The following is a 27,872-nucleotide window of genomic DNA, read 5'->3' as shown; positions in this document are numbered from 1 at the left end:
TATTAAGAGTCATTGTGGAAAGTCCAAACATGGTGGTGGCAGTATCATGCTGTGGGGTTGCGCCTCAGCAGGAGACACTGGAATCTTGTAAAGCCAGGAGGTAAATGAAAGCAACATCAGAACTGTGGCTTCAGAGAACATTTATTATTCATAGAGGTGATGACCTAAAGCGTTCTGTAGCTACAGCTACACAGAGATGGTTTGAGGTTCTGGAGTGGCCTAATCAAAGCCCAGAGCTGTTCACAGCTGATCCCCACCAACCTGACAGGAAAAATGGAGGAAAACTGCAGCGTCCAGATGAGCAGCCCAAGGCACCAATGCTAAAAACTGACAGGAAGAGGTCACTCATTTGATGTTTAATATTTTTATTTAATGATTGATATTTTGTAGAAATCAGTTTTCACTTTGAAACTAAATCTTTTTCCCATTAATTTTTGTATAATATGACAGATTGTATTGATCATGATTGATTTGAAACAATGAAAGGATTTTATTGCGGCTCTGTAATGTGACAAAAATGAAGTTTTCCTTTGTAGCTTTCTAGTTACTAACGCTAAACGGGATCAGCAAACTAGAAGGATATCAAGAAAAAGGGAAAAATAAAAATTATGATCTGAAAGAGTAAATTACGAAAAGTATAAACAATAAATGAACAATTCAAAGAACAAATTCTGTTTAATTACAATAAAAATATGTTACAGCTAAAATGTTAGGGATGCAGGAGGTCAAGCAGAACCAGAACCCGCTGCAGTAACGGGAAAGAAGCGAACTACACTTCCCACAATGCCACTCTGCCTGCCCAGAGTAACAGTCTGCTTCCGCTCCACGTGCAAGGAGGAGGGGCGGGAAAGTGTGTCATTGGGGCACGAGGCGCTCCCCAGTCACGTGGTCCCGTTTTCTGCCGCGTGCGGCAGCAGAGTTCCGGAACATGATGACGATGATGATGATGATGATGAAGGGTCTGCGCGCAGTTGGAAGCGCGAGCAGCAGCTGTGCCAGAGACAGAACCAGAACAACAGACTCTTCCTGCGGGATTTCTGCTCCTTAGCTGCTCCCGCATGTCCACGCGGCTGGCGGGAGGTGTGCCTGACTATTACCGAGCACGCGCGTGCGTGACTGGACGGCAGCTCGGCTTGACGACCACCGACATGGACTCAAACAACAACAATAACTCAGGTAAATAACGGCTCTGGGTCGGGATCCTGGTCCACGGGGGTTAGAGTCGGGCACGGCGCGCGTGCACGGTGTTTAATGTGAATTGTTGAGCCGATGTGTCGGCGCGTGCGTGATGGTTGGTGCGCGGCTCGGAGCGGAGCAGAGGAGGTCACTGCGGCTGCGCTGCGGGGGGTTCGGGTAAAAACGGCCAGAACTTAACAGGAGTCCGGTCCAGTCATTTTTTAACAGGAGTCCGGTTCTGCTCTAGGGAACGTTAGCCACACAGAGGGGGTGTGTTCCGGTCCGGTTTCGGTCATCAGCCGGGCCTTGGACCCCTCTTTCGGAGCCCTCGCGCACATGTCAGCCAGTCTGTCACGAGGACCGTCACCGTGAATGCGCTCGTGTTTACGGGAAGTGGGTCAGGATGACGGCAGGTCTTTCGGTTTCTGGTGGACGGTGCGGGCGTGTGAGTGTGTGTGTTCACATGGAGCGGCGCAGTCAGCCATGTGCGCTTTGTTTTCACGGAGCAGCACGGCCTCTGATTGGCTGCTGCGGTGTCTGAGCTCATTGCCCCACCCTCCCCTCCTGCTGTAGCCACGCCCCCTGGAGCAGGTAGCAAACAGAACAGGTGAGACGTTCTGGTAAATGCCCGGAAGCTGGAGTTTTGTTGTTAGCCGGAAGTTGAATCCTGTCAGAGGTGACTGCAGTCAGGAGGAGATCCAGTCAGTGACTCACCTGCAGCAGGAAGCATTATCACACACACACACACACACACACACACACACACACACACACACACACACACACACACACTTATTGATCCTGCTTCCTGGATTTAAGAAGCATTGAAGGAATTTTGGGAAGATGTCTCCAGATTATGCTAACGCTAATTCCAGGATAATCTGGGTGAAGATGTGTGAAACGTGACAGGAAGCTGGTTCTCTCTTTCTGCTTCCTGATAGCAGACTGATCAGTAATTGATCAGTCCAGCTCGTTGACCTCTGGTGACCCCTGTCGTGTCGTATTTCTGGTTCCAGAGGTTTGGATTGTTTGCGTCGCTTGGTGTTTGGAGATGACGTGAATCATTTGAAGCTGAAATTCTGACTCAGTCCAAACAGAAAGGTCTTGCTCAGGATGTCCAAAGGGCGGCCCGGGGGCCACTGGGGGCCTTGGGGTGATTGTGTGTGGCCCCCAGCTGCATTTCAGAAATGACACGGAGGTGGAGAGGTTTTATTTGTAGTCAGACTAACATTATTTCACATCATTTTCTTACAGGAAAATGTTAAGTTTTGCATTAAGCAGAGACTCTCAGCAAAAAGCATAACAATCAGCTTTTATTTAATTTTTTAAGTTTGGCTAAAAATAGCAGCATTTTGAAAGAAACCCAGATTCTGTTGTAGATGCTTTTCTTGTAATTCAGAAATCTGCAACATTCCCTTTTAGGTTTTAGATTTACAATTAATATTTTTTTGGAATGAAAGTAAAATTTACTTTTTTTGCTTGAATACTTTTGAGACGACAACACGGTCTAGCTTCTCTGAAAGCTAACATATCACTGACTACGTTACCCATAAGTCTCTGCTACAGCTGGAGCCATCTCCATGGCTACCGTCTGTACCTTAAACTGACGTAGGTCAAAGGAACTTCAGGTTTCTATCTGTATGATGAAGCCCTGTCTTGCTCTCTGAGTGGCTGTGAAGCATTCTGGGAGTTGTAGTTCTCTGTGATGTGTTGTTTCCTGATGAGCAGCATGTGTTACCTGAGCAGGTATTTTCCTGCAGGTGAGCTGTTGTCAGGTATGTCCTCTGTCCAGTCAGATCAGTGTCACATTTCCCAACCAATCAGGACGGACAGTTTTGTTTTCCCTGTAAAAGGAACGAGCCAATGAGCTGCAGCCGTTCTAATGTTACACACAGGTGTGTTTGACACACTTTCAGGGTGAAACACGTCCAGGTCATTTACCTGAGTTTATCAGAGACACACAGCGTGACCTCAGAGAAAACGTCAGAAGATGGTAACTTTATTAAATTCTGTCCTTACTGTAACATCTCTTACTTGGTGCACTGTGAGATTGTCCTTCCTGTATAACGTTTGTTCCTAAATGAGAATTAAAATGTTTTATTGTTGTTGGTAAAAGTGATCTAATGTAAATTAATATTCAAACCAGAGAAAGACAGAAAACGTCCAAAACTAGTAGCAGAGGAACAGGCTGAGAGAGGGCGGGACTTCCTGTCAATGTGACGTCACACTGACGGGTGGTGGAACGTGAGGACTGGGGGCGGGGCTTCCCACAGTCTCGTTGTGAGGCCGTGTGTGTGGAGGAGCCACGTGGCCTGGAGGCGTGACGCCGCTGGCACAAAGAGGAAGAGGAGGAGGAGGAGGAAGATGCTGCGTGAAGCTGCAGCCTCCAGACCTCCATTCTTCTTTACGGTCCCATTTCCTCTCCGGCGTCAGAGAGCCGTCAGGGCTGCAGGGATCAAACCTCTCCGTTTACACGCTTCATAGCTAGCTTTTATTTACACGTAGCCTCTAAAATATGACGAAGAAGACATTAAATTCCCTCACAGAGACGCAAAAAAACACCCAGAAATGCAGAAAACACCCAGAAGGAGGTCGAACTAAAACCCAGAGGCAAAAGATTCAGAGGGATTAAAAACAACAACAAAAAGAAAATAACCTTCCAAGCAAATGCTAAGCTAACCCGGAGGGATGCTAAGCTAACCAAGACAGATGCTAAGTTATCACAGAAAGATTGTAAAGTACCGTAGACATGCTAAGCTATCCAGTAGGGATACTGAACTACCATATATGTGAGCTAGGATGCTAAGTTAGTACACAGGTGTGCTATGCTATTATACGATGTATGCTAGGTTGCTAAACTACCCCAGAGCGATGGTAAGCTAGCCCAGAGGGATGCTGGGTTACCACAGATGGATGCTAAGATGCTACTGTAACCTACAGAGATGTTAAGCAGCCCCAAAGTAATGTTACATTATGTCACAGGGATGCTAGGCTACCCTACAGGGATGCTAAACTATCCCAGAGTAATGCTACCCTAACCCAGAGGGATGCTAATCTAACCAAGATGGAAGCTAACCTAACCCAGAGCAATGCTAATGTAACCCAGAGTATTGCTAAGCTAACCCAGAGGGATGCTAAATTTTGACACAGGGATGCTAAGCTACCCTACAGTGATGCTAAACTATCCCAGAGTAATGCTAAGCTAACCCAGATGGATGCTAATCTAACCAAGATGGAAGCTAATCTAACCCAGAGTATTGCTAAGCTAACCCAAAGGGATGCTACATTATGTCACAGCCATGCTAAACTACATGTGGTGATGATGAAGCAGTCATTGAAACAGCAGAACGGTTTCCATGTGGCAGCCGCCTGCAGCTTGGCTGCATCACTACTTCCTGTATCTGCTGCCTGAAACTCAGGCTGCTAGAAACGAGCCATCCTTCCATCTTTCTTCCTTTTTGCTCTGCTCCTTTCTTTCCTCATAGGGTAACAGACAGCGGCACTGTAGGTTTTATTTAGCGGCATCAGAATAAAGAGGGCTGGATTCATTCACATGCCGCACTTTTCAGATTTGATTTGTTCAAAAAGTCTTTGTCTTTCCTGAAAACATTTTGAAATTTGTGTTTGGACCCGGGTGTGAATACTTTGGGAAGGGGCCCATGCTCACCTGCAGGCCTCTGTCCTCCAGCAGGGGGCGTCATCTCCTACGTGGGCTCCTGCGGCGGCTCCCCATCCAGGGCCAGCCCGGACTCCAGGGCCAGCCCGGACTCCGTGGACAGCGAGAACTCGGACGCCAGCTCCGCCTCCTCCTCTTCCTCGCTGCCGTCCTTCCTCAGCAACGACGGCTCCTCCTCCTCAGCAGGCGGCTCTCCGCGGGGGCGGGGCGTTGCCGCTGACGCCACTGGCCCTCACAGAGCATCGCCCAGCAAGTCTGTGGCCAGTTTGACCAGTAAGTGGTGAAGATGGATCCGTTTCCGGTTTCCTGTGAGGCAGTTAAACATCAGCAGCAATAATTTGGTTTATTTATCCTGAAAGAAAATGGAGGTTTATTTTCAAACTTATTTTCATTCATTTATAAATGTCACATTTTCAAACTAAATATATAGTTTACAAACAATTTAGTTTTCAAACTGTTTGGCGCTAAATATCTATTATTAATTTAGTCAAAGGTTTGCTGACTAAATATTTATTTTGCAGGTAAATATTTTGCATAATGACTAAATATTTGGTTTAGAGCTAAAAACGTAGCTTGCTAACTAAACATTTAGCTAGCAAGCTAATAGTTAGTTTGCTAGCTAAATGTTTCATTAGAAACGAAACATTTCCTTTGAAGCTAAAAACTTAGTTTGCTAACTAAATACTTAGTTTGGAACTGTGACATTTAGAAATGAATGAATAACATTTAGAAAAAATAAGTTTGAAAAATCTATCTCAATTTTCTTTCAGGCTAAATAACTCTGGGTTACTAAAAATATTTTTTGGAAGCTGTTTATGTTTTTTTCAACTGAATTTGGACTTTGCCCTGCTGAATCCAAAATTGGGATCCATGTTTCTCAGTCAGGGTTTTATTCTTATCCGATCTTCTGACTAAATTGATTTTTGTGACTTAATTGATTCCGTCAAAATTTCTCATCCAAAACAAGTTCAAGAGAATAACAAGTTTTCTAAAAGTGTATTCATTAAATATCACAAACTTGGATTAATAAACTCTGATAAGGTTAATTACACCTGGAATCTCCTCAGGAAACCGATCCACATGTGAGAACAACAAATGCATTTTGATGCTGATGTTGCTCCATAGTTCAGAAAGTTGACCTGATAGAGTAAAACCAATGTGATTTTTGGATTCAGCTCATCAGAATGAGTCTAAAACAGTTGAAAAACCCCAGACAATGTTTTGGCTGCTGATGTTTGACTGCGTAGCAAACCGTGTGGTGGCTCTCTGGATGCAGCTAACTGTAACGTGAAGCTGTCAGCACTTCCTGACGGTCTGGTTTGTTTCAGAGCTGAACGGCATGGTGCTGCTCTGTAAGGTCTGCGGAGACGTGGCGTCCGGCTTCCACTACGGCGTTCACGCCTGCGAGGGATGCAAAGGCTTCTTTCGGCGCAGCATCCAGCAGAACATCCAGTACAAGAAGTGTGTGAAGAGCGAGAGCTGCAGCATCATGAGGACCAACAGGAACCGCTGCCAGCAGTGCCGCTTCAAGAAGTGCCTCTCTGTGGGCATGAGCCGAGACGGTGAGTCCGCCGCCGCCGTCGCACCGCGCCGTCGCGCCGCGCCGTCACCCACCGCTGCAACAACCTGGAATCAGAGTCCACGGCGTTTCCCTCAAAAACATTGCAGTTATTGAGTGAAACGTCATTAAATATAGAATCAATCATGTGTCGCAATTAAATGATCTGATTCTCTTTTAAGAACACAATATAATTATTTCATGATTTAATAAATTATTTCATGTTCCTGGTCTGAATCGTGAATTAATTTAAACTAGGGTAATTTAGGGTTATTATATAATTATATATAATAATTATAATTATATATAATAATTATAATATATATAAATATATAATAATATAAAATAATAATATATTTATATATAATTATATAATAAATATAATATATATAATAAATATATAATAATATATAATAATATATATATATATATAATTATATATAATAGGGCAGTTTCTACCCGACAGCAATAACAAAACTAAATGCAATCAAAAACAAACATTAATCATCATAAATGATGGATGTGAGAATGTGGCTGTTCTTATTAAGTGTTTTTTTTTGCCAGTTTGTTGATTCTTGCGTTGTGTGTGAATTGTGAGACAGTTATTTTTTGTTTTTGGGCATGTGCACCGACTGATGGCACCTTTTGAATTTCGTTGTCCTTGTGACAATGACAATAAAGATATATCTTATCTTATCTAATTTAACTTTAGCCATTAACCTCAGTGGGCAGGACTAGGGGAAACCCTGATGTCTGATTGGCTGCTTCAACAAGTCAAGACAATTTATTCCTTGTTTGCTTCTCTGAAATAATTTATTAAATCATGAAATAATATATAATTTATTCTATATTTAATAAATTACTTTTGTATTTATTGTATATATTTAAAAATGATGACATGTTTAAATATTTATAAGTCATTGTAATTTGTCATAGATACTTGGTAGATTATGACACCTCACCTGTCCACCGGGGGAGCTGTCCAGGGTATCTCAGGCTCCGCCCCCTTCCTGCTCTCACCTTCCTCCTCCTCCTCTTCTTTCTGCAGCCGTGCGTTTCGGCCGCATCCCGAAGCGCGAGAAGCAGCGGATGCTGGCGGAGATGCAGAGCGCCATGAACAACATGGTGAACGACCAGCTGCAGAGCGACTTCCAGCGCGCCAGCCTGTCCTCTTCCTCCTCTTCCTCACAAGAGGGCGCCATCGGCTCCCAGCCGTCTCCTCCTGTTCCTCCCCCTTCCTCGCCGCCCCTCAGCCCTGGGATCCACTCCACCATCAGCACCATCGCCTGCGCGCACCGTGAAACCTTCCTGTACGCGCACGACAAGCTGAGCGATCCGCAGCTTAGCCCCGCCCACCGCCACCCTGGGGGGGCGGAGCTTTGTCCCAACCGCGTTTGGAACGGTTTCAGCAAAAACAATAATCACCAAAACACCATGGACTGCTTCCTGCAGCAGAGTCACAAGAACACAAGCAATCACCATGGCAACAAGGGGTGGAGTCAGCATTCCAGCAATGTGATTGGAGGACAGAGTCATATGACCCAGAGGCAGAGCTGTCCACCGAAGAGTCGCTCTGGGATTGTTCTGGTAAGACCTGGGATGCTAATGCCCATCGCTAACTGCTGCTAGCTTAACCTCCGCTAAGTGCTGCTAGCTTAACAGGATCTTATCGTTCCCAGGCTTGTCCAATGAACTTGCAGCCCCATGCCGACCCTTTAAAGACGCCCCAGGAGATCTGGGAGGACTTCTCGCTGTCGTTCGCGCCTGCCGTCAGGGAAGTGGTGGAGTTCGCCAAGCATATCCCAGGATTCAACGCTCTGACCCAGAACGACCAGGTCACCCTGCTGAAAGCAGGCACCTTCGAGGTAAACCATGATGTCATCACAGACATCAGGGTCATGATTTAGGAATTTATAAGTTTATACTTCTACCTAACAAAAACAAGTTTTCTTAGCTAAGGTTAGCCTGACCTGTTTGTGCTCTAAAGAGATTCTGTTAATCAATTCTGTCAAATTCTATTTTAAAAAAGTTAGCTACTGTTAGCCAAATCCATATTTATTTGACTTATTAACCAAGAGAGTTTAGCGTCTGTCACTTTGTAAATAGACTCCTAATAATTATTTAAAGTTAGTGATTCTTGCCTAACTAAGGGAAACATTGAGAGAACATTTATATATATTTATTACATATTTTATGTTCTTGTTTTTCTAGATAAAATATAGAAACGTTTGTTTCTTCTCGCTCCAGGTATTGATGGTGCGCTTCTCGTCACTGTTCAACATGAAGGAACAGACGGTGACGTTTGTCTCTGGCGCCACCTACTCTTTGGAGGAGCTCCATGCGATGGGGATGAACGAGCTGCTGGCAGCCATGTTTGTCTTCAGTCAGAAGCTAGCTTCGCTGGCGCTGAGCGCCGAAGAGCTTGGGCTGTTCACCGCCGTGGTGCTGGTGTCTGCAGGTGAGCGTCAACACGCCTCCTGGACCTCCAGGTGTCTCCCTACCAGCTAACAGCCGTCCTCCTTTTGAACTACTTTGATTTGCAATGAAAAAGCCCACAGTATGGTGCTGCCATTGCCATACAGTTGGTACAACGTCCTTAGGTTTGAAAGTGACCCCAACCCTAAACAAACTAGACTAAGATTGCTGCGCATCCAGCAGTGGCTACTTCCTTTGATTGGCTGCCCTTTTTCATCCTGGCCGGTAACTGCAGCTGCCAGCACTGGCTAATGACAAAGAGGCTACAAGCTATGGGCTAGCGTTAGCTTTGGAGACTAGCATTCCTAAGCTGATAGCCTCCTACTGGATAGCCTTCTTCCTCTGCTGAATGTTAGCACAGATAAGCTAGGTTAAGAATAACATTGGTTAGGTTAGCTTTAGCAATGTACATGCTATCACTAGCCTTGAATGGGTTAGCGGTAACTTCGGATAGACTAGGGTTAGCAATAGATTGGTTAGCTTTATCATGGAGTAGGTTAACTTTAGCATTTGGTAGTTTAACATAGGCCTTGGATATGCTAGCATTAGCTTTGGATATGCTAGCATTAGCACTGGATAGGCCAGCGTTAGCATTGGATAAACTAGGGTTAGCAGTCGCTAGTTTGTTAGCTTGTCTAAAGCAAACACTAACAGGTAGCCTCCTCCTCCTTTGCTGGTTGCTAAGGTATGGGCTCTGGTTGCTAGGTAACTGGTGTCAGTGACCTAACTGCCATTATTCCTTCACAGATCGGTCCGGCATCGAGAACCTGTCGTCCGTGGAGCATCTGCAGGAGAACCTGATCCGGACACTTCGCCGTCTGGTCAACAAGACGGCCGGCGGCGCCGACGGTGAACCGCCTGTCATGGATTCACCGCGCTTCACCAAGCTGCTGCTGCGGCTACCAGACCTGCGGACGCTCAACAACATGCACTCAGAGAAGCTGCTGTCCTTCCGCATCGACCCCTGATGACCCTGCAGCGCACTGCTGGAACAGACACATGCGCCCGCCAAAATAAGAGTCTGCTCGCCTGATCCGAACTATCATACATTCCCACTTCCTGTCAAGACCATCATCATCATCATCCCTGGTGCTCTCCAGAGCAGCTGGATGGAAACAAAGATCTTCTTCCAAAAGTCTCCTGCTTTTTGGCAGGACCCTCGTTCACAAAACATCTGCACCTGTCAGCAGATCAGCCCATCCAGATGTTTAGGAGCTCTGCTGATCCAGACTTCCAGCACTAGGTGCTTCAGGTTCAGCTCTTCCATTTGCTCTGAGGGATTAACTCCGCCCCCGTCGGCACCAGCAGCCAATGAGGAGAGGAGGCAGCTCCGTGGACCAATGAGACGGCGAGATGCTGAGTGGCGCCTCTGCTGAAAATTAGACCTGTAAATACTGAAACATCCAGATATACTTGAAGTGTTGCTGTTTGTTACTCGTCTGTGTGAAACTCTGAAGCCTCTGGATGAGCAGCAGAAGCACAAAGTGTTCAGGCAGGAAATCTTCTCATGTCTGTATTTTAATGTTTGCAAAACCATTTAAGTATTTCTATAAATTCTGATCTGAAGATGCTGATCTGTGACTCATTTCCTGCTTTCACCGCTTCGCCTGCCTAAAACCAATAAAACACCAAACAGCTTTTAATAATTAAAATCTTTATGATGGAAGGAGTTTAATTCATGATTTTTATAATAAAATGTTAAATTAAAAAATTCTGCCGAATTAGTAAAAATCTCGCTGCACCCCTTCCGACGTGGATGGATGGATGGATGGATGGTTGGTCGCTCGCTCCTGTTGGGATAAATCCAACCAATCAGGCGCCAGCTGGCCGGAAGTGGAGCCGAGCTAAACTTTGAGTCAGTTTCCTGCTGAAATCACAGAGTTCGGCTTTAAACTGGACTGAAAGGTTCTGGTTCCGGTTCTGGTGTTAACCCAATGCTGAAAGAGATGAGTAGGATGGGGAAAGTTTCAAACCTTCCGTCAGCAGAGGCAGACCGCCAGTCTGTATTTACCTGCAGTATTAATTTATTTTATCTGGTCACGTGACTCCGTGGCTGCACGCGCTCACCTGATCTGCGTCATCATCATCATCAGATAACGTGTGATTCATGAACATCAGGTGCAAGTTCAGACGGGAAGACATGCTACGTCACAGAGCTGCAGTGGAGGCGAACAGCGGCTCCTGGCGGCGGCTTGCAGAATGACAGCTTCGGTTTGTTTACTGTTAAAAACCGTTTCAACCATAAGCTGCTTAAATTCAGATTTTATTTACATTAGGAGGTTTTATGGTTTAGTTTCCATTGTATTTGTTTTATTTAGAAAAAAACTACAGTGACTAATTTAATTCAAAGTATTTTTGATTTTATATACTATTTAAAATTTTTACATCCACCAGGAAATATTTTAAAAATTATTTATAAAAATTATTTTTCTAGATTACATAATATGTGTAAATACATACAAATTAATCAATACAGAATATTCATATGACTATATAAACTAACTATATAGGTTCATAAATGTATATAAGTATTTTTATAACATATGGATCTAAATAGATATAGATAAGTAAATGTAGATGGATTATTTCCCCCCACAAACTTGAACCAGAAACATTAGAGAATATTTTCACGTGTGAAAAATTAATCCGTTACTATGGTTAGAGAGTTTATTTTATTATTTTATATCAAAGTAACACAAAACAGAAAAGGGAGAAAAACCTGAGAGACAGACTGGGACAGACTGGAGGTCAGACTGGGACAGACTGGAGGACAGCTTGTCCCTCCTTCAGATGAGCGGACTACTGCAGAGGAAAACCAGCCAGTCGGTCAGAGAGAGTTCAGCTTTACGAGGCTGGAAGACAGAAACAGAGAAACCGATCAGATCAATAATCAATAATCTGACTCAGTTTATCCAATAATCTCATCAGTAATTCAGAATAATCTGGAATCAGGTGACAAATCTGCTGAAACTTTCTCTAAATGGTTTGACATCTAAACTGTAGCCGCTTCTGATTGGACGGTACAGAGACACTCCTATTGGCTCACAGAGCGGCCAATCAGAGGCTGCGGTACCTTCAGTCCCTGCGTGTCGACTGGCCGTCCGTCCCGCAGCACCGAGCTGAGCCGGGCCGACCCGGCTGCAGGGTAGCCGTCCTCCACCTGCAGGTGGCAAACCAGCGCCGCCGACTTCAGGTAGACCAGCAGGCGCTTCGCCGGGCACCAGTCGATGGCGAAGCTGCAACACAATGCCGGACATCAGATACGACACAGCAAGACCACCTGGGCTGGACGGGGAGCGTGGCCTCACCTGGCCCTGAGGCTGTGGATCTCGGCCAGCAGCGCCGCCTGGCCCATGTAGCTCTGCAGGACGTCCAGCAGGGCGGCGCTGAGCACGTCGCGACGTCCCGACCCGCAGCCCTCCACCTGCCCGGCTAACTCCTCCTCCACCTGGAGACGCAGGTCACATGGTCACATGGACAGGAAGTGACATCAGCAGCAGCATTTACAGGTCTGAGCGTTACCTGCAGGGTGAATCTGTCGTCATGGCGCCAGCTGACCACCAGCCTCGGTGGCGGCAGCTCATTGGCTGATGGCTGGGAAGGGAGGCGGGGCCTGATCTCCAGCAGCAGCTCTGATTGGTCGACAGAAAGGAGCTGCATCTGCATCACTTCCTGTGTGGCCGTGGCGTGTTCCTGCAGCCTGACAGGAAGTAAGAGTTAACGGCCAATCAGAGCCTCTCCCCTCACCGGTCATGTGCCTCATCTACTCACAGGTCTCTGAGGCGCCGCCATGACACCAGCTGATGGAGCGCCGCCTCTGACTCCGCCCTCAGCTGCTCCAGCTGTAGGTCACATGACTGCAAAGCATTCTGGGCCTTCAGCAGCGACACAATGAGCTGATCCTGATGCTGCCGCTGCCGGGGAAACGGGGGCGGGGCATAAGAACGATGTGGACGGAGCAGGGGTGTGTGTATTTCTCTGTGTGTGTGTCCACCTTGATGTGCAGCAGCTGCAGCAGCGCTGTGACTCTGTCTCTCCTGTGCTGGACTTGTTGGACTCGGTCCTGCAGGGATCTGAGCAGCGACTCCGTCTCCTCCATCCCTGACCTGGTCTCCGCCTTCAGAGCCTTCCACCTGCTGCGAGCCCCGCCCTCTGACACACACACACAGAGGTAAATACACACACACACCTGCACTAAAGCTGCAGCACCTCCTGTTTTATTGATTCCAACACATTTCAGTAAAACGTCCATCCAGGTAAATGTGTGTGTGTGTGTGTGTGTGTACCAGATGGCGGGGGACAGGGCAGTGTCATCAGTTGCTGGGCAGATTCAAGGTCTTTCAGTAAGAACATCATGGAGTCCAGAACAAACAGCTGACGCCACAGAACCTTCTGGACTCGTCGACTCTCCTACACACACACACACACACACACACACAAGTTTGTATTTCTGTACATATGAGGGCTTTGTATTAACTTCCGTTCATTTTATTAACAGCTTTAACACAAACTCGATTCCTCACAAGGTTAGAGGTTTTAACACAAAAGGTCTTGACTTATACATTTGCATTATTCTGTTCCGGGCGGAATCATTTTACAGCACAACTCTCATAATGCTGATAAAAGAGATTTGGGTTCGGAACCACGGACATCAGGTGTTCCGTGAATGATTGGACCAGAGACCAGGTACTAACCGTGAGGAACAGAACCGTCCCTGCTGCCTCGGCGCAGTCCGGTTCGGGCTCCCCGCAGGGCTCCAACAGGACCGGGTCACAGCGCTCCAGAACTCTGGCCGACAGAAACAGAGCGTCAGATTCAGACAAAACCGGACTGGGATTAATTAATAAAAATGCCGTTTTTAATGCTTAAGATCATTTTACAGGTATATACTTATACTTGTATATCAGGAAGTTAAAAGTCCTTCAAATTAAATAACTTTTTAACAACAATCTAAAAGATTTTCAAATCTTTCAGAGAAAACTTACCTCCGAACTTTCGCCATTTTTGTTTTCAAATCTCCCCGCTTCTTCTTCTTCCTCTGTTGGTGTTTTCAAGCGGTGAGCAACCAGCGTGGAGGTCTATTACCGCCACCTACTGGACTAGAGGGTAAAACAGCAGATAAACAGTCAATTCTATAACAATTATATCAATTCTTTAACTACTAAATTGATCATCATTCACGGGATGTTTCCCAGTAGATTTTTGGGAGTAAAGTTTGTCTTTCTTTGTCTATTTTAATACTCTTTCAATTCTTTCTTTAAGCTTCTCCGTTTATTTTCATTTATAATAAATCTGATTGGATTTTTACTTCCTTTATAAAGTGCGTGTAAACATGTTCCTATGAGTTTTAATTTCTGATTTTTAACAATAGATTTCTTGCTTTTACTATGTTAACTTTCAGTGATTGGTTAAAATCTTGACTTCTTGCATTAATGTGGAGAACATTTTCCATAAGACACATGATCTATTTGAAGAACTGAAAAGCTCTCGGAGCTTTTTATTTCTTACTTTCCTCTGTAAAAGTTATATATATATATATATATATATATGTCAGACTCAACAAAAAATTACAAATAATAATAAATAAAAATGCTTTTTATTTAAAAACATATCTAGAAAAAATACAGCAGGAAGCAAAATAAATAGCATGAATTTTTAAGGCAGCTGAAAAAAAGCCAAATAAATATAAAAGCAGCTTCAGCAGCAAGACACTCAGATCACGTGACCTCGTGTTGCCTCTGCAGCTCTCAAGCTAGCGGTGTTCTCTATAGCGTCCGGACCGGACTGAACCGAACCGGACCGAGCTTCGGCCTGTTAACCCACAGACCCACAGCTGGGAGGATGAGCTAACCGGTGGAGAGGCGTTCAGGCTCTCAGGTAGGAGCAGCCAATCTCACCTGTGCAGGTGTGACGGTGATGCTGCGGTCAGCTTTTAGCAGGGGGAGCTAGCCGCGCAGCCCGCGGCTCTCTGTGATGATCAGAAGCACAGAGAGGCTTCGAACCGAACTTTGTATGGTTCTGGTACGGATATTACTAGTTTTTAGTAATTTAAAGTGCTTAACATGAGCTCATCGCCGATGCTAACCTAGCTTCATACAGAATCAGGCCTATGTTAGCATCATGCTAACGGAGATAACTGCAGCTGAAGAAAAACAGAAGGACCAGAAGAAGATGCGATGTGCCTCTGATTCCGTCTGTTTGGGTGTGACTGGACCGGTTCCAGTTTTAAAGAACCGGTTCCACATGGTTCCGGTGCTGAACGAGTCTTTATTCATAATCTTCCATTCATAAAACGGATCTAATAAACGGTGGATCAGGGAGACATATCCCGGATTAACCGGCGCAGATTATTTATTTACATGATAGGTTTGCAGAGGAAAGGTTCTGCTGGTGATAGGTTGTTGTCTTCCAGGTGTTATCAGCAGCAGGATGCCCATCCCGCCCCCTCCTCCTCCCCCAGGGGGGCCGCCTCCCCCCCCCACCTTCAGCCAGGTGAGGTTAAACTCCAAACTGCCTCAGAACAGCAGCAGCAATCATCAAAACACTGACAGCGTCTCCCCCCCTCAGGCCAACACCACCCCTCCAAAGCTGAACAGGGAGGAGGTCAAAGGTCGCGGCGCCTTGCTGTCGGACATCTGCAAAGGCACCAAGCTGAAGAAGGTGGCGGTGGTGAACGACCGCAGCGCTCCTCTGCTCGACAGTAAGACTCAAACACCAAAGAGCCAAACACCTCCCACAGAGCACCCATACATTCGCTTATACCAGTACCTAAGCCAGAGCCAGCCCAAGCAGCAGGGGGCGCTGTCTGAGGAGGCCCAGAAGAAGGCTGGAGGACCGAGCTCCTCTCCGTCCCTCCACAGTAAGACCTCTGTGTTCTGACATGCTTTAGGCCGGCTGCAGGAGGCTGCGCTCAGGGCTAATCAGCCGCTAGCGTCCACAGGGGGAGGGGGGAGGGGTCATAGAAACTGAGGCTGAATGTCGACCAAATAAAAATAAAACATAGTTGCCCTTCGACAGCCAATCACGATGGAAAATCAGGCTGGACTAAAACATTTTTTTATTACGTTAATAAAGTCATAATATCACAGAATAACGTCATAAACTACTAGAAAAAAGTTTTAAAGAGTTCCCAGTTCTTTCTTCTTGACACGCTGAGTCATTTCAAAGTTCTGCTCATAATATTTGGATGTTGATGTGTTAAAAGATGAATTATATCCCATTTTAAATTATTATAATAATTATTATTATATTGTAATATTAAATTATTTCAATTATTTTCCATGTTGGAAATGACTACTTAATTCCAGGAATATTATGATCTTTTCTCAAAATATTACAATATCAGAATTTTTTTCATCGTTTGACTGTTCTATTATTATGACTTAATTTTTGAAATATTATGACTAAAATTTTGTTGTATTGTGACTTCTGAGGCCTTGGATCCAGGATGGGAGGCGCCTCACTGTCTCTCTCTCTCACACACACACACACACACACACACACACACACACACACACACACACACACACACACACACACACACACACTCCAAACACGCAGCGACCCGTGAAGCGCCCGACGCGGTCGTCCATGTTTCCTGTTTGTCTCTCTTTTCTCATCTGATCCATTCCTGTTTCTCTCCGTTTTCGACCGACATGTCTGCTCTTCCTGTCTCTGCTGAGTTTGAGCTCAGGTGTGTGTGTGTGTGTGTGTGTGTGTGTAGCAGGTGGACAGGTGACAGAGCGGCTGCTTAGCCAGACACTGCAGCTTCCTGCAGCTGCTGTTAGTTTAAAGTCTGGTTCAGGAAAAGCTCAGTTAGCGTTGCTGGGGGCGTTTCTAAAGCGCCAACACTGATTGGCTACAGAAATCTCACAGACTTGTAGAAATCACTTTAAAAAGGAGGTTTTGTGTAGTCATTTTTTAATCTTTCCATTCTGTTTTAATGTTATTTCCTGCTTTGATCTTTTCATGCATTTTTGAGAAAGTCTTAAATTTCCATGGCAACCATTCAGCCGCAAAACGCCTGGGTGGACCTAGCCCCGCCTTTGAGCCAAAGCTCCTCCCCCCCTCAGCTCCTTCAGACTAGCCAGCAGCGGTTAGCAATTAGCTGGAGGAACTGCTGAGCTTGTTACAGCAGCTACTGCTCAGAGCAAAGCTAAAAAGCTTCAGAAAGGCAGGAGTTTCTTAAAGAGACAGAGACCCAATTTCAGTCCCTTAAATTTCAAAGCCAATTTTCTAAGTCATATTTGGTATGTATAGCATTTTTATAACAACAGAAGGTATTATAGTTACTGGATTATACTATAAAATGGGGCTATGAGTTTAGAAAACACATGACACTGACCCTTTAAGAAGATAAGGGGATAATCCTGTGTCTCAAGGTCAGCTTAAGTAATATTTTTATTTGAATAACTTATTTTTTTTTATTCTTATGTGAGTTTCACATAATTTCAGTAGAATTATGTGTATCAACATTCATCTCCCTACTTATAAACATGGTAGAAAAATTCCTCCTGTTAGTGAGTCATGTTGATGCTCTTATTTTGAAATCTGCAGCCCTGTGGGGGCGGGGCCTGAGCAGGAGTGGGAGGGGCTCAGAGTTGATGACCAGTTGTTGTATTTTGATTTCCTGTGCTCTCTGATCACCTGTGATGTCACTGATTCTTAACATGTTTCTGACTGTTTGTGCTGGCGATGATGTCATCGGAGCGGCGTGCGAGCGTAAACACTTTAATTTACCGTCTCACTCACCACCGCCTCATCCCACCTCATCCCACCTCACCGTCTCCACCCGCATCCCGCCTCACACTAACCCATCGTAGAGCACAGCGCCCACACCAGGCCCCGCGCCTTCTCACCTGTCCGTGGTTTTGGTCCCCAGAGCCCAGAGGAGGCGGAGCCGCCGCAGGAGCCAATGGCAGCGTGGCAGGAAGTAAGTCGAGCTCCGCTCCTCCAATCGGAGGCCTGTTCACGGGCGGAGTCCCCAAGCTGAAGCCAGTAGGAGGTCAGGAACCGATTAGGAACACTCGGTGGAAGGAAGACCATTTGTCACTAAACAGCTGAAAAGTGTGGCAGGCTTCTAGTTTTAACCCCGGAGTCTCCTGACTCCTGACTCAGCTGAATTCAGGTCTGGACTTTAACTAGACCTGTCTAAACCATCCCATAATATCTGTAGCTGTGAGTTCAGAGTGGCTGGTTGTACAGCTTGTTGCTGCCACCACCACGTTTTGTTCAAGGTGAAGCTGTAGATCTGACGGGTTTAATGCAGGCCACACAGAGTTTGTGACAGATTTTCCTTCCACTGAATTTTCAGTGGCCTTGCTCCAGGGTGTGAATACTTTATTCTACCCTCTCTTTGTCGCTCAGACTCGTCGTCGGGACGACCTCCGTCCACCCGTTCTGCAGCGCCTCGCCCTCCGAGCCATCGCCATGACGACGCAGAGAGCCCCTCCCCTCAGGCGTTGTCGCCGACAGAGACGACTCGACCTCAGCGACCTTCGCTCCCCAACCTCTCCTCCTCCCCCGCCTCCCCTTCTTCCCCGTCTGCCGGCATGAAGCACTCCTCCTCCGCCCCTCCTCCTCCTCCTCCCCTCGGTCGCCGTGGCAATGCCCCCTCCCCTCCCTCCTCATCCTACAACAGAGAGAAACCCCTTCCACCAACACCCAGCAACACCCCGCCCCTCCCCGCCAAGCCTCCCCCGTCTCCTAGCAACAGCAGACGCCCCCCCACCTCTGGGGGAAACTCCGCCCCTTCCAGCTCCACGCTGGCCCCGCCCCCTCCGCCGTACCGCATCAACAGCCCAGCAGGGGGCGGCGAGGCGGCGCCCGAACTGCCGCAGCGCCACAACTCTCTGAGCAACAAGAGGCCCGCCCCCTCACCAGGAGGCCACACCCCTACCAGAGGCCCCGCCCCTCCACCGCCACCAGCGTCGCCCACGCCGTCCCAGCAGGGTGCCAGCAGGCCGCCGCCCCCTGTCAGAGAGCCGCCCAGCAGGGGTGCAGGTGAGTGACATCATTATCCTCCACCTTTTGCTCTTAGCCAATCACAGGACGCCGTTGATCTCCTGAACCAATCTCTCCTCAGCTCCTGCTGCTCCGGCGTCAGCGAGGGTGGCCGGCAGAGAAGCCCCGCCTCCTCCGCCCTACAGGACGCACGGTAGCCCCTCCCTCTCCTCGGACCACCCCTCCAGAGGAAAACCTCCCCCCCCTCCCTCGCGCACCCCCGCCGCCCCTCCCCCGCCACCCCCTCCCCTCCGTAACGGACACTCCTCCTCCTCCATCCCTCGCTCCTTTGTTGGTGAGTCTCTTCCTGATTGGTCGGTTGTGACGGCTCCTCTTGTGTTTTCCTGTTTCTCAGAGACTCGGCTGTTTCTGACCCTCCATGTTAGAAATGACTTGTTACTGAGTTAAAACTTGACTCGTGTCTCTTCCTGCAGACGACTTCGAGTCCAAGTACTCCTTCCATCCTCTGGACGACTTCCCGCCTCCGGACGAGTACCGACACTTCACCAAGATCTACCCGAGCAGAGCTAGCCGAGGTAGCAGCTTCGCTAACTCTGCCTCCTCGCTAACAGACACTTTACCCACTAAGCTGCTAATGTGCTAATAGCAGAACTTGTTTTTCTTTCAGTGCATTAGTCTTTGCTTCCATTAATCACCTGTTGGTTTCACTCTATAGCATTAGCACAGCCGATGTTTCTGGCTATGGCCTTAGCATTAGTCAAACTAATGTTTGCAATTAGCTCTTTAGCATTAGATAAGTCATTTTTATGATTAACTCTTCAGGAAAACTAATCCTAATGATTAGCACTTTAGTATTAGCAGAACTAATGCTTAGGATTAATTCTTTAGTGTTTGTGGAAGTAATGTTTATGATAAGCATTTCAGTGTGAGTGAAACAAATGTTTATAATTACTTGATGTTGATGATTACCTTTTTAGCAAAAGCAGAGTTTCTGTAATTTTACGACTAGCTTTTTATCATTAACTGAACTAATTTTCATGATTAGCTCTTTAGAGAAGCTTAAGTTTAGGATTACCGGTTTAGTGTAACTAATGTTAATGATTAGCTGTTTAGCATTAGCAAGGCTAATTTTTGTGATTAGCTCTTTAGGTAAACCAATATTTATGATTAGTGTTCTAACTAATCATAAACATTAGCTAAATGTTTAGAACTTAGTAAGTTTTAGCAAACTAAGTCTCAACTAGCTATGCTAAGAAGCGTAGCTAGCAGGGGAACGGCTAACAGTTTAAAGTTGAATCCTGTCTTCTGATTGGCTCTTCCTGTTTCTGTTTCAGTGATGAGGGGAGCTCCGCCTCTTCCTCCTGTCGGCAGGTGAACCTCCAGCTCCTCCCTTCTCCTCCCCCTCACCTGCTTCTTCATCCTGTTTGTCCATCTGCACCTCATCTTCACTTGCAGCTGATTGGCTGAGGAGATGTCTGACAGATCTACCAATCAGAGAGGAGGACTCTGGTTAAAGGAGCGGCGCGTCTTCCTTCACGTGTTGGATTTCTGTTTGCACTTTTCGTTTTGATCCGATGGCCGCAGGAGGCCCGCTGCTGGTTCTGTTAGCTAACCGGGCCGGGTTCTGACGGGTCCGGGAGGGTTCTGGAGGATGAAGATGAAGTTATTAATGACAGAAAACTAAGAGATTCTTTAATCATCACTGACAGAAACACTAATCAACGATCCGGGTCGGGTTCTGGATCTGAACTCTGAATCAGATCAAACTCTATGAAGAATTAAAAACCTGTAAATATTCACCATCATCATCATCATCATCATCATCGCTGACGACGCGTCCAAATGGGCCGGTTCCTAAACAGGTCGCCTCTTTAAGTGCCAACATGGACCAAACCAGGACAAACGGACCTGCTTCATAGTTTCCCATGATTCACTGCAGCTGCACGTTGGGCAACAAAACCGTTTGGTTCTGATCCTGAAATCTGAAAGAAAAAAGTTAAAATTTGAAAATTTTGTACAAAATTCTGCAGAACCCATCTGTTGGTTCTGAAGGGTTAAGAAGAAGCTGCTAAGTGATGTCACTGGTTGCCATGGTGATTCCTTCCTTTTCTCAGAAAATTTTAAATCATATCAAAGTATTTTTTCTGAGCTCCTGCTGGGTTCCCATGGTTCTGGTTCTGCTGCAGGTTCAATAGAACCTCCAGGTCCAGTTTCACCAATCAGATGTGAGAGTGGGCATGTCTTTCTGCTCTCTGGGCTCTGATTGGACAGAAACAGGAAGTCCTCCAGAGACAGACTTGTGACTGGATGAGGAGCTGGCTGGATCTAGATGGTCCTGGATGTTCTACCGGGTCAGAACCACCATCAATCTGAGCTGGAGCATTCTGGGAAAATCGACCCAGTTACAGAAACTGGGTCAGGTTAGATCCAGTTGGACTCTGGATGGAGGTTCTGATGGATCGGAGCGGTTCTGAGATTCTGAACGTTATTTTCTGTCATTCTGAGAACCCAAAAGGTTCTGGTACTGAAGTCAGCATCTCCTAACGTTTAGGAGAAATTAATAAAAGATCAAATTTATTCTGGGATAAAATGATGGAAAAGGTCCGAAGGCGTTCAGATACCATGTGGATGAGACAAAAGGTTCTGAGTAAAGCCGAAGAGTCATTCGGACCTCGGTCCGGTTCTGACCAGAACCTGAGCCCAGGAGCAAATCTTTGATTTTACTAATAAAAATATTAAAATGATCATTTGTGGTTTCTGCAAAAATAAAAGTTTAGTTTTGATTTCCATTTCTTCTCCTCGGACTGGACTCTCTCCTGCGGTTCTGGTTCTGTATATATTTGTAATATTGCAGCTCCTGTGTGTTTTGGTCTGGCCATGTTCTTCGCGAACCTCCTGATGTTTCTGCATGCAGAACGTTCTCCTGTCCGGTTCCACTGGTTCCGGGTTTCCATGCTGGTTCAGAAATCTCCTGATTTGCTGTTTGTGTCAGAATACACTCGGTGTCGCCCCCTGGCTGCAGAGGACGGTGTCGTCCTGCAGCAGTCCCAGTCCAGCTGCATGCTCTCTAACTGGTCTAACTGGTCTCTGAATAAACTCCAGCAGCTTCTGGTCCCTCTGTGTGACTCTTGGCTAAAGGATTCTGATTAATCCTGAGAATTAAAGTTGTAAAATTAATTTTTCTGGCTACAGATTTATAAACATAATTATTTACTTTGCACACATGTAAAAGTTTTTTTTAGTTTGTCTCAATAAACAATAAAGGCTGCATTAATGGTTTCAAAAATATTTACATTTGGTGATATTTAATATATAATTAAACCAGATTTTCATTTATTTAAGTCCAAAATATGTCATGAATTTTCCACATTTTGTCCCGTTTCAGCCTCAAACTTCAATGTTTTTGAACCCCTTGACTCTGTTGCCCCTAAATGAAACCCAAAGTTTCCATCACAGCTCCATTTGTATCAGAGTATAAATGCAGCCAGGGCCGGCCCAAGGCATGTGCAAGTTAGGCCCCCACACCACTAGAGGTTCCTAAGATTTTCATAATTATAATTTTTATCTTTGTTTTGTGTAACGGTGGTGTGAATAATTTGTATGTTTAAGTCATTTATCAAAATGTTTTGTTTTTTTAGCTCGCAGTAAGCATGGCTAATTTACAACGTTCGTTAGCTAATACTATGTTAGCTAATACTATGTTAGCTAATACTATGTTAGCTAATACTATGCTTTGTACATTTCAGTTTACGATGGCCAAAGTGAAGGCAGTGGTCAGAGGCCACTCTTCAATAAACACGTAAAAAGAAAGTTAAAGTTTGGTTAGTGGAGCAACGACGCTCTAGCTGTTGAAAAATCGAGAACTCAAGTCGAGGACATCATAGTGTGAATACTTTATTTAACAGTTATAAAAGGTTTCCACATACTGACAGTTTTCTTCCTGTAGTTCTCCGCTTGAACGGATGGTGGCAGAGTTTCATTTCCCCCCTGGTTTTTAGTGGCTGACTCCGGAAACACGTGATCGTGGTGAAGCGGAAAAACAGTTCCAGCACATGTGTTAAAAAACCTGCTTGATGTAGAGAAGAACCTGGAAATCAGCTCGTTTCTTCTGCGGGGCTTAAATCCTTTAATTTCTGTTGGGACTTTGGTGCCGTCGGCGGGAGAAACATGGAGGACGAAAACGTTATCAAGCTTCCGGTGGCCGAGAATAAAATAACGGCGAAGAAGAGAAGCCGACCTCCGAAGTTCGACCCGGAGGAAGAGGAGCAGCGGCGGCAGCAGAACCTGAAGAGGCTGGCGGTTCTGGGAGAGGAGGACGGCTCGGTGAAGCGGCTAGAGACGCTGGTGTTTGGGGCGGAGGAGGAGCTGCTGGAGAGGCTGGTGGAGGTGATGTTTAGCACCAGACTTCATTCAGAAAACAGTGAATTTAACTTTAAATCTCTCAAATGTTTAAAAATTACGTTAAAGTGTTATTTTTCTATAATAAAATCAACTTCTTGACATAAAAAATGGGCTCAGTTTAAAACTGTTTCTTAAGTACCTTTATTTGATGTCGATGCTGTTGTGACTTCACCAGACCTCATTCAGAAAATGATCAAAGTTTCAGAAGTTCACGTTTATAAATAAAACAACGTTTTACAGCAAACTGTGACAACTTATTAAAATTGTCGACTCAACTTTTTAATCAGAAACTGCTTATTTAATTTAATGGGAGGCTGCTTCAGGTCTCATCTTCATTTCACTCATTTCAGTTACTGGAGGAAAATTTTGTCTCACAGTTTAAAACTTCACAATGCTTTGGCTGTTTGAGGTTCTTAATAATTCATCATCCTCAGCAAAAGCATAGTTCTACTCACAGGTAGAGTTGTTCAGCTTTAAATGTGTGTTATTGCAGGAGGACGAAGAGGAGCAGACCAGGGGCCTGCAGCTGGAGGATGAGGAGGGCGGTGGGGATGAAGACTCGGAGGGGGAGGAAGAGCCTCGTCAGCAGCCGCAGCCCAGGAAAGCTGCCTGGGTGGACGAAGACGACGAGCTGGAGGAAGAGTAAGTCCCAGCAATGAAACATTTACTTCCTGTTTCCACCTGTAACGAATTTAACAGCGTCTGTCTGTCTGTGTCAGGGTGGACTTGAAGCACCGTTACCGTAGAAACCTGATGAAGGGAGATGCAGAGTCGGCCATGTCCAAGCAGAGGCTGCAGCAGAGGATGAAGGAGCAGTGAGTTACTATTACAAACAATAATAATGCAAGAACACATAATCAGATTTGATCAAACTTTAAGCTCTAATGAACATTTAACTCTTTAACTGGAAGACATTTTGAATATCCAAAATAAATCAAATGAATTAGACCAAGTCCTTCAAAGGAGACCAGAACATCAGACTGAAGACTTTATCATCAGTTTTTGGTAGAAATAAATGGAAACGATTGAGTTTGTTTTAATTTATCATGTGATTTATTGATTATAGCGACAGGCCTGACAGTTTCCTGTTGAATATGAGCTACAGGCTCATAAAATGTTCTAAAAACATCAACATGGGAGCCTGGGATGTTTGCTTCTTAGACTCTTTATGATTTTCCATCCAAGAGTTGTAAATAAAAATGAATTTTGTTTTCAGGTTTCAGAAGTCGATGGGAGGAACTCCATCCTGGGCGCAGAGCAGCGACCAGAAGAAGAAGAAAAAAAAAGGTGAATCCATGTCAGCCTCCTGGTTCTGGTTCTGGTTCTGACTCTGTGATCCTGCAGCTCTTGATGAAGAAGAGGAGGAGGAGGAGGAGGAAGAAGAGGACGACCTCCTCAGGAGGACGGGGAACTTCGTGGCGCCTTCAGAGAGTCTTCCCAGCGGCGTCCTGAGGGTGAGTCTGAACGGTGCCGCCGCCGCCAAGGAATGGACCAACGCACTGACCTGCCGGTTCCAGTTCTGATTCTGGTCCCGGTTCTGCGTCTCCAGATGAAGAAGTGTCTCCATGCCAACAGCGCCCGCCCCTCGGCAGACCGGCTCACCACGGTACAGTTCCACCCGTCGGCGCAGGTCGTCATGACGGCGGGACTCGACCAGTCCGTCTCCCTCTTCCAGGTACGGCCCGCCTCTTGCGGCTCGGGGGTCAGAGGTCGCCGTGTGAGTCTAACCCGGCTTGTCTGAAGGTGGACGGGAAGACGAACCCGAAGATCCAGAGCGTCCACCTGGAGCGGTTCCCGGTCCACCAGGCCCGGTTCAGCCGGGACGGGCGGACGGTGATTGCCACCAGCCTGCGGAACAAGATGTTCTACCTGTACGACATGATGGAGGGCCGCGTGGCGCCGGTCCGCTCCGTCAGGGGTCAGTCCCCCACCGCCGCTGAGGCCTGCCGCTGAGGCTGACCTTTCATAATAAAAGCTTCTCCGTGTCGGGTTTAGGTCTGAGTGAAGCCAGAGTGAAGGACTTCTCTGTGTGTCCTGACGGGGGCGCTCTGCTGCTGACCGGGACCAACGGATACCTGCACATGCTCACGCTGAAGGTTCTTCTTCTGCTGCTGGTTCTTCTTCTTCTGTCAGTGACTAATCAGCTCAGCTTCTTCTTCTTCTTCTTCTTTTCTCCGTCTAGACCAATGAGATCGTCCGCAGCATGAAGATCAACGGTGACGTCAGCGGCGTGGCTTTCTGTCCTGACGGCAGCAAAGCCTTCGTGAACTCAGGTGAGTGTGTGACTCTGTGTGTGATGTCATCGCCCCCTGTGGGTCATGTGACTCTGTGTGTGATGTCATCGCCCCGGTGCAGAGGAAGGCGAGGTGTTTGTGTGGGACGTTCGCAGCAGTCGGTGCCTCAGCCGGTTCATGGATGACGGCTGCGTGAAGGGGACGGCCATCGCCGCCTCGCCGGACGGTCGCTACCTGGCCTGCGGGTAAGCCACGCCCACTCCCAGACCTGCTCTCTGATTGGCTGAGAGCAGATTGTGATATGCAGACCGTCGGGTCACGTGATCCCTCCTCCATGCCTCAGCTCCCAGGCGGGCGTGGTCAACGTCTACTCCCAGGAGGCGTGTCTTAATTCGACCAATCCGAAGCCTCTCAGAGCGGTGATGAACCTGCTGACCTCCGCCACGTCTCTGACCTTTAACCCCACCTCTGAGATCCTGGCCGTCGCCTCGCGAGTGGAAGACGAAGCCGTGCGGCTGGTGAGCGCCGGTTGCCGTGACGCCGGTTGCCGTGACGCCGCTGGTTGCTAACCTCCACCTGCCTCTGCTCAGGTCCACCTGCCCAGCATCACCGTCTTCTCCAATTTCCCCGTGGCCAGCAGGAAGGTCGCTTACCGGGTCAGCTGCCTGGACTTCTCGCCACGCAGCGGCTTCTTCTCATTGGCCAACAACAAAGGACACGCCCCCCTGTTCAGGTCAGCCAGCCAATCAGCTCTTCTGCTTTCAAACAGTGAATATCTGAAGCATTTCCTGTGCAGCTGCAGCTTCTGGAGCACCATGGAGATGACAGTGAGGACACCCACCAAACCGGAACCTTATGGGGGATTTAAAAGCTCTGTGGTGAACCAGTCATGTTGAACTCCAGGCAGCCAGGAGTTCTGACAATCTGTGCTACCTCGTCAGATTTTCCTACTGTAGCACGGATAGATAGCCAAGTCTATCTGTCTGTGCTACCCGTCGAAAACTGCTACCGTTATGTTTACAAACTACAGCAGGTTGATAATGTTAAATATATTGGATTATTTGAGTGACTGTAGTGGAAGCTTAGCAGTTATAGTTAGCTTAGCTTTATAGCTATGATGAAACCACAGGAAGATCATTTCTTTCATCTGAATATCCTACCCATTTAAAATGAAAAGCACTAATCCTTTATTAGAATATCCTACCTGTTAAACACAGACGTGTTTGTCAGAATAAAACAGAATCAGAGGAAACAGGTTTTATTGGCATTAAAAACATTTTTACTGTTTGGTTCATGATAAACTTTATGCTCACAAACAGCCACTTCCTCTGGGTCTGTGTTTGTGTTCAGGCTGCTGCACTACAAGGACTTCTGAAGAGACTCTGGACCAGAACCAGAACCTAACCAGAACCCGGCTCAGTGATTCCTGAACACCTGAAGCCTGTTGGGTTTGGGTCAGTCGGTCCAACAGGAAACAGAACTCTGCAACTGTTTTTTATGTTTGGATTTATAAAAGGCTTTCTAACAGAACCAAGTCGACCCGTTTTGTTTTATTCTGAAGTTTTTCTCTCCTGATGTTTAAACTTAAATTATTTAATCAGAATTTTAACTTTAGATCAGAAAATCTTGGATTTTCCCAGAATAGCCCGATTTCTCCTGATCGGGTCTCAGAGATCATCTGTGACCTCTGACCTCACGACCTCTTCCTGGAAAAGAGGAAGACCATGGATGAAGATTCAATCTGCAGCTGAGTTTGATTCGGTTGCAGAACATTAAACTAAAATGTGACGCTAATGAAACGGCGGCGTTCTGCTTCCTGGTCCAGAGCAAGCACGCGGCGACAGTGGACAGAGCAACCAGTGCAGCTAGAGAATCAACAGTACTGACTTTAGATTAATTACGCTCAGATGGATGAGTGTCATTTTATTTGTTCATTTTGATGATTTTCTACTTCCAGTTGTTACAAAACATTTAAAATTAGAAGATTACATCAATAAAACATTTCAAAACACACATATGTCCTGAATGAAACGCCTGATTAAAGGTTATTTTAAACTGACCTTTGGGTTTTATTGGGACGGATGTTTTAATTTGTTTAATTTACTGAACCTGAAAGGAGAGGAAACATGAACATTTTCAGTGAGATGAATATGGATGTAAAATTCACTCCACACATCTACATTAATAATCCACAAACACAAAGAATCGGAACCAGAATCTGAAGAAAGCAGCTGAGCTGACGTCAAAATTCATCAACGTTCTGTGACTTCAGGAACTGAAATGTTTTTAAACACCAAGAAATTAAAAATGCAAAATAAATTCACACAATTACACAAACAATGAAATGTAACTTTGAGCCTCAGAAATGTAACTGAATTCAGAAAGTCTG

The 27,872-nt window shown here is 46.2% G+C and overlaps 4 protein-coding genes across 12 annotated transcripts; 3 read left to right on the top strand and 1 right to left on the bottom strand.

Moving 5' to 3' along the window:
* The first annotated feature begins 896 nt into the window (after positions 1-896).
* LOC102222730 (nuclear receptor subfamily 1 group D member 1-like) lies at positions 897-10,515 on the top strand. Of its 2 annotated transcripts, none has more exons than XM_023349149.1 (7): positions 897-1,176; positions 4,868-5,125; positions 6,181-6,414; positions 7,459-7,997; positions 8,090-8,275; positions 8,658-8,868; positions 9,633-10,515. In XM_023349149.1, exons 1-7 carry the CDS (start codon positions 1,059-1,061, stop codon positions 9,851-9,853), a joined length of 1,767 nt encoding a protein of 588 aa, XP_023204917.1. In that variant the 5' UTR covers positions 897-1,058; the 3' UTR covers positions 9,854-10,515. The 2 variants fall into 2 exon arrangements, with proteins under 2 accessions (XP_023204917.1, XP_023204916.1); XM_023349148.1 differs by having other exon boundaries at positions 898-1,176; positions 4,865-5,125.
* Positions 10,516-11,544: 1,029 nt separating this feature from the next.
* On the bottom strand, positions 11,545-13,956 carry LOC111611653. Its single transcript, XM_023349160.1, has 9 exons — positions 13,871-13,956; positions 13,580-13,673; positions 13,172-13,295; positions 12,880-13,037; positions 12,657-12,799; positions 12,408-12,585; positions 12,194-12,333; positions 11,959-12,121; positions 11,545-11,737 (listed from the first exon to the last, which is right to left on the bottom strand). The coding sequence occupies exons 1-9, from the start codon at positions 13,885-13,887 to the stop codon at positions 11,672-11,674; spliced, it is 1,083 nt and encodes a 360-aa protein (XP_023204928.1). The 5' UTR covers positions 13,888-13,956; the 3' UTR covers positions 11,545-11,671.
* A 646-nt stretch (positions 13,957-14,602) lies between these two features.
* On the top strand, positions 14,603-21,973 carry LOC102222477 (WAS/WASL-interacting protein family member 2-like). 8 transcript variants are annotated; one of them, XM_023349156.1, is made up of 9 exons: positions 14,603-14,762; positions 15,298-15,377; positions 15,453-15,585; positions 17,577-17,606; positions 17,767-17,889; positions 18,252-18,887; positions 18,970-19,182; positions 19,322-19,423; positions 20,183-21,973. In XM_023349156.1, exons 2-9 carry the CDS (start codon positions 15,315-15,317, stop codon positions 20,221-20,223), a joined length of 1,341 nt encoding a protein of 446 aa, XP_023204924.1. In that variant the 5' UTR covers positions 14,603-14,762; positions 15,298-15,314; the 3' UTR covers positions 20,224-21,973. The 8 variants fall into 8 exon arrangements, with proteins under 8 accessions (XP_023204924.1, XP_023204921.1, XP_023204923.1 ...); XM_023349153.1 differs by having other exon boundaries at positions 15,453-15,744; positions 17,767-17,817; XM_023349155.1 differs by having other exon boundaries at positions 15,453-15,744; positions 18,970-19,041.
* Positions 21,974-22,855: 882 nt separating this feature from the next.
* utp18 (UTP18, small subunit processome component) lies at positions 22,856-27,013 on the top strand. Its single transcript, XM_023349150.1, has 13 exons — positions 22,856-23,234; positions 23,743-23,891; positions 23,969-24,064; positions 24,466-24,536; positions 24,594-24,703; positions 24,799-24,924; positions 24,993-25,167; positions 25,245-25,345; positions 25,432-25,522; positions 25,605-25,728; positions 25,827-26,001; positions 26,074-26,216; positions 26,834-27,013. Exons 1-13 carry the CDS (start codon positions 23,016-23,018, stop codon positions 26,856-26,858), a joined length of 1,605 nt encoding a protein of 534 aa, XP_023204918.1. The 5' UTR covers positions 22,856-23,015; the 3' UTR covers positions 26,859-27,013.
* Positions 27,014-27,872: the final 859 nt, after the last annotated feature.

The sequence above is a fragment of the Xiphophorus maculatus genome, chromosome 16, assembly GCF_002775205.1.
Source record: "Xiphophorus maculatus strain JP 163 A chromosome 16, X_maculatus-5.0-male, whole genome shotgun sequence".
NCBI classification, from domain to species: Eukaryota; Metazoa; Chordata; class Actinopteri; order Cyprinodontiformes; family Poeciliidae; genus Xiphophorus; species Xiphophorus maculatus.
Note: the sequence above shows the minus strand (reverse complement) of the source record. Positions and strands in the feature narration are given on the sequence as shown.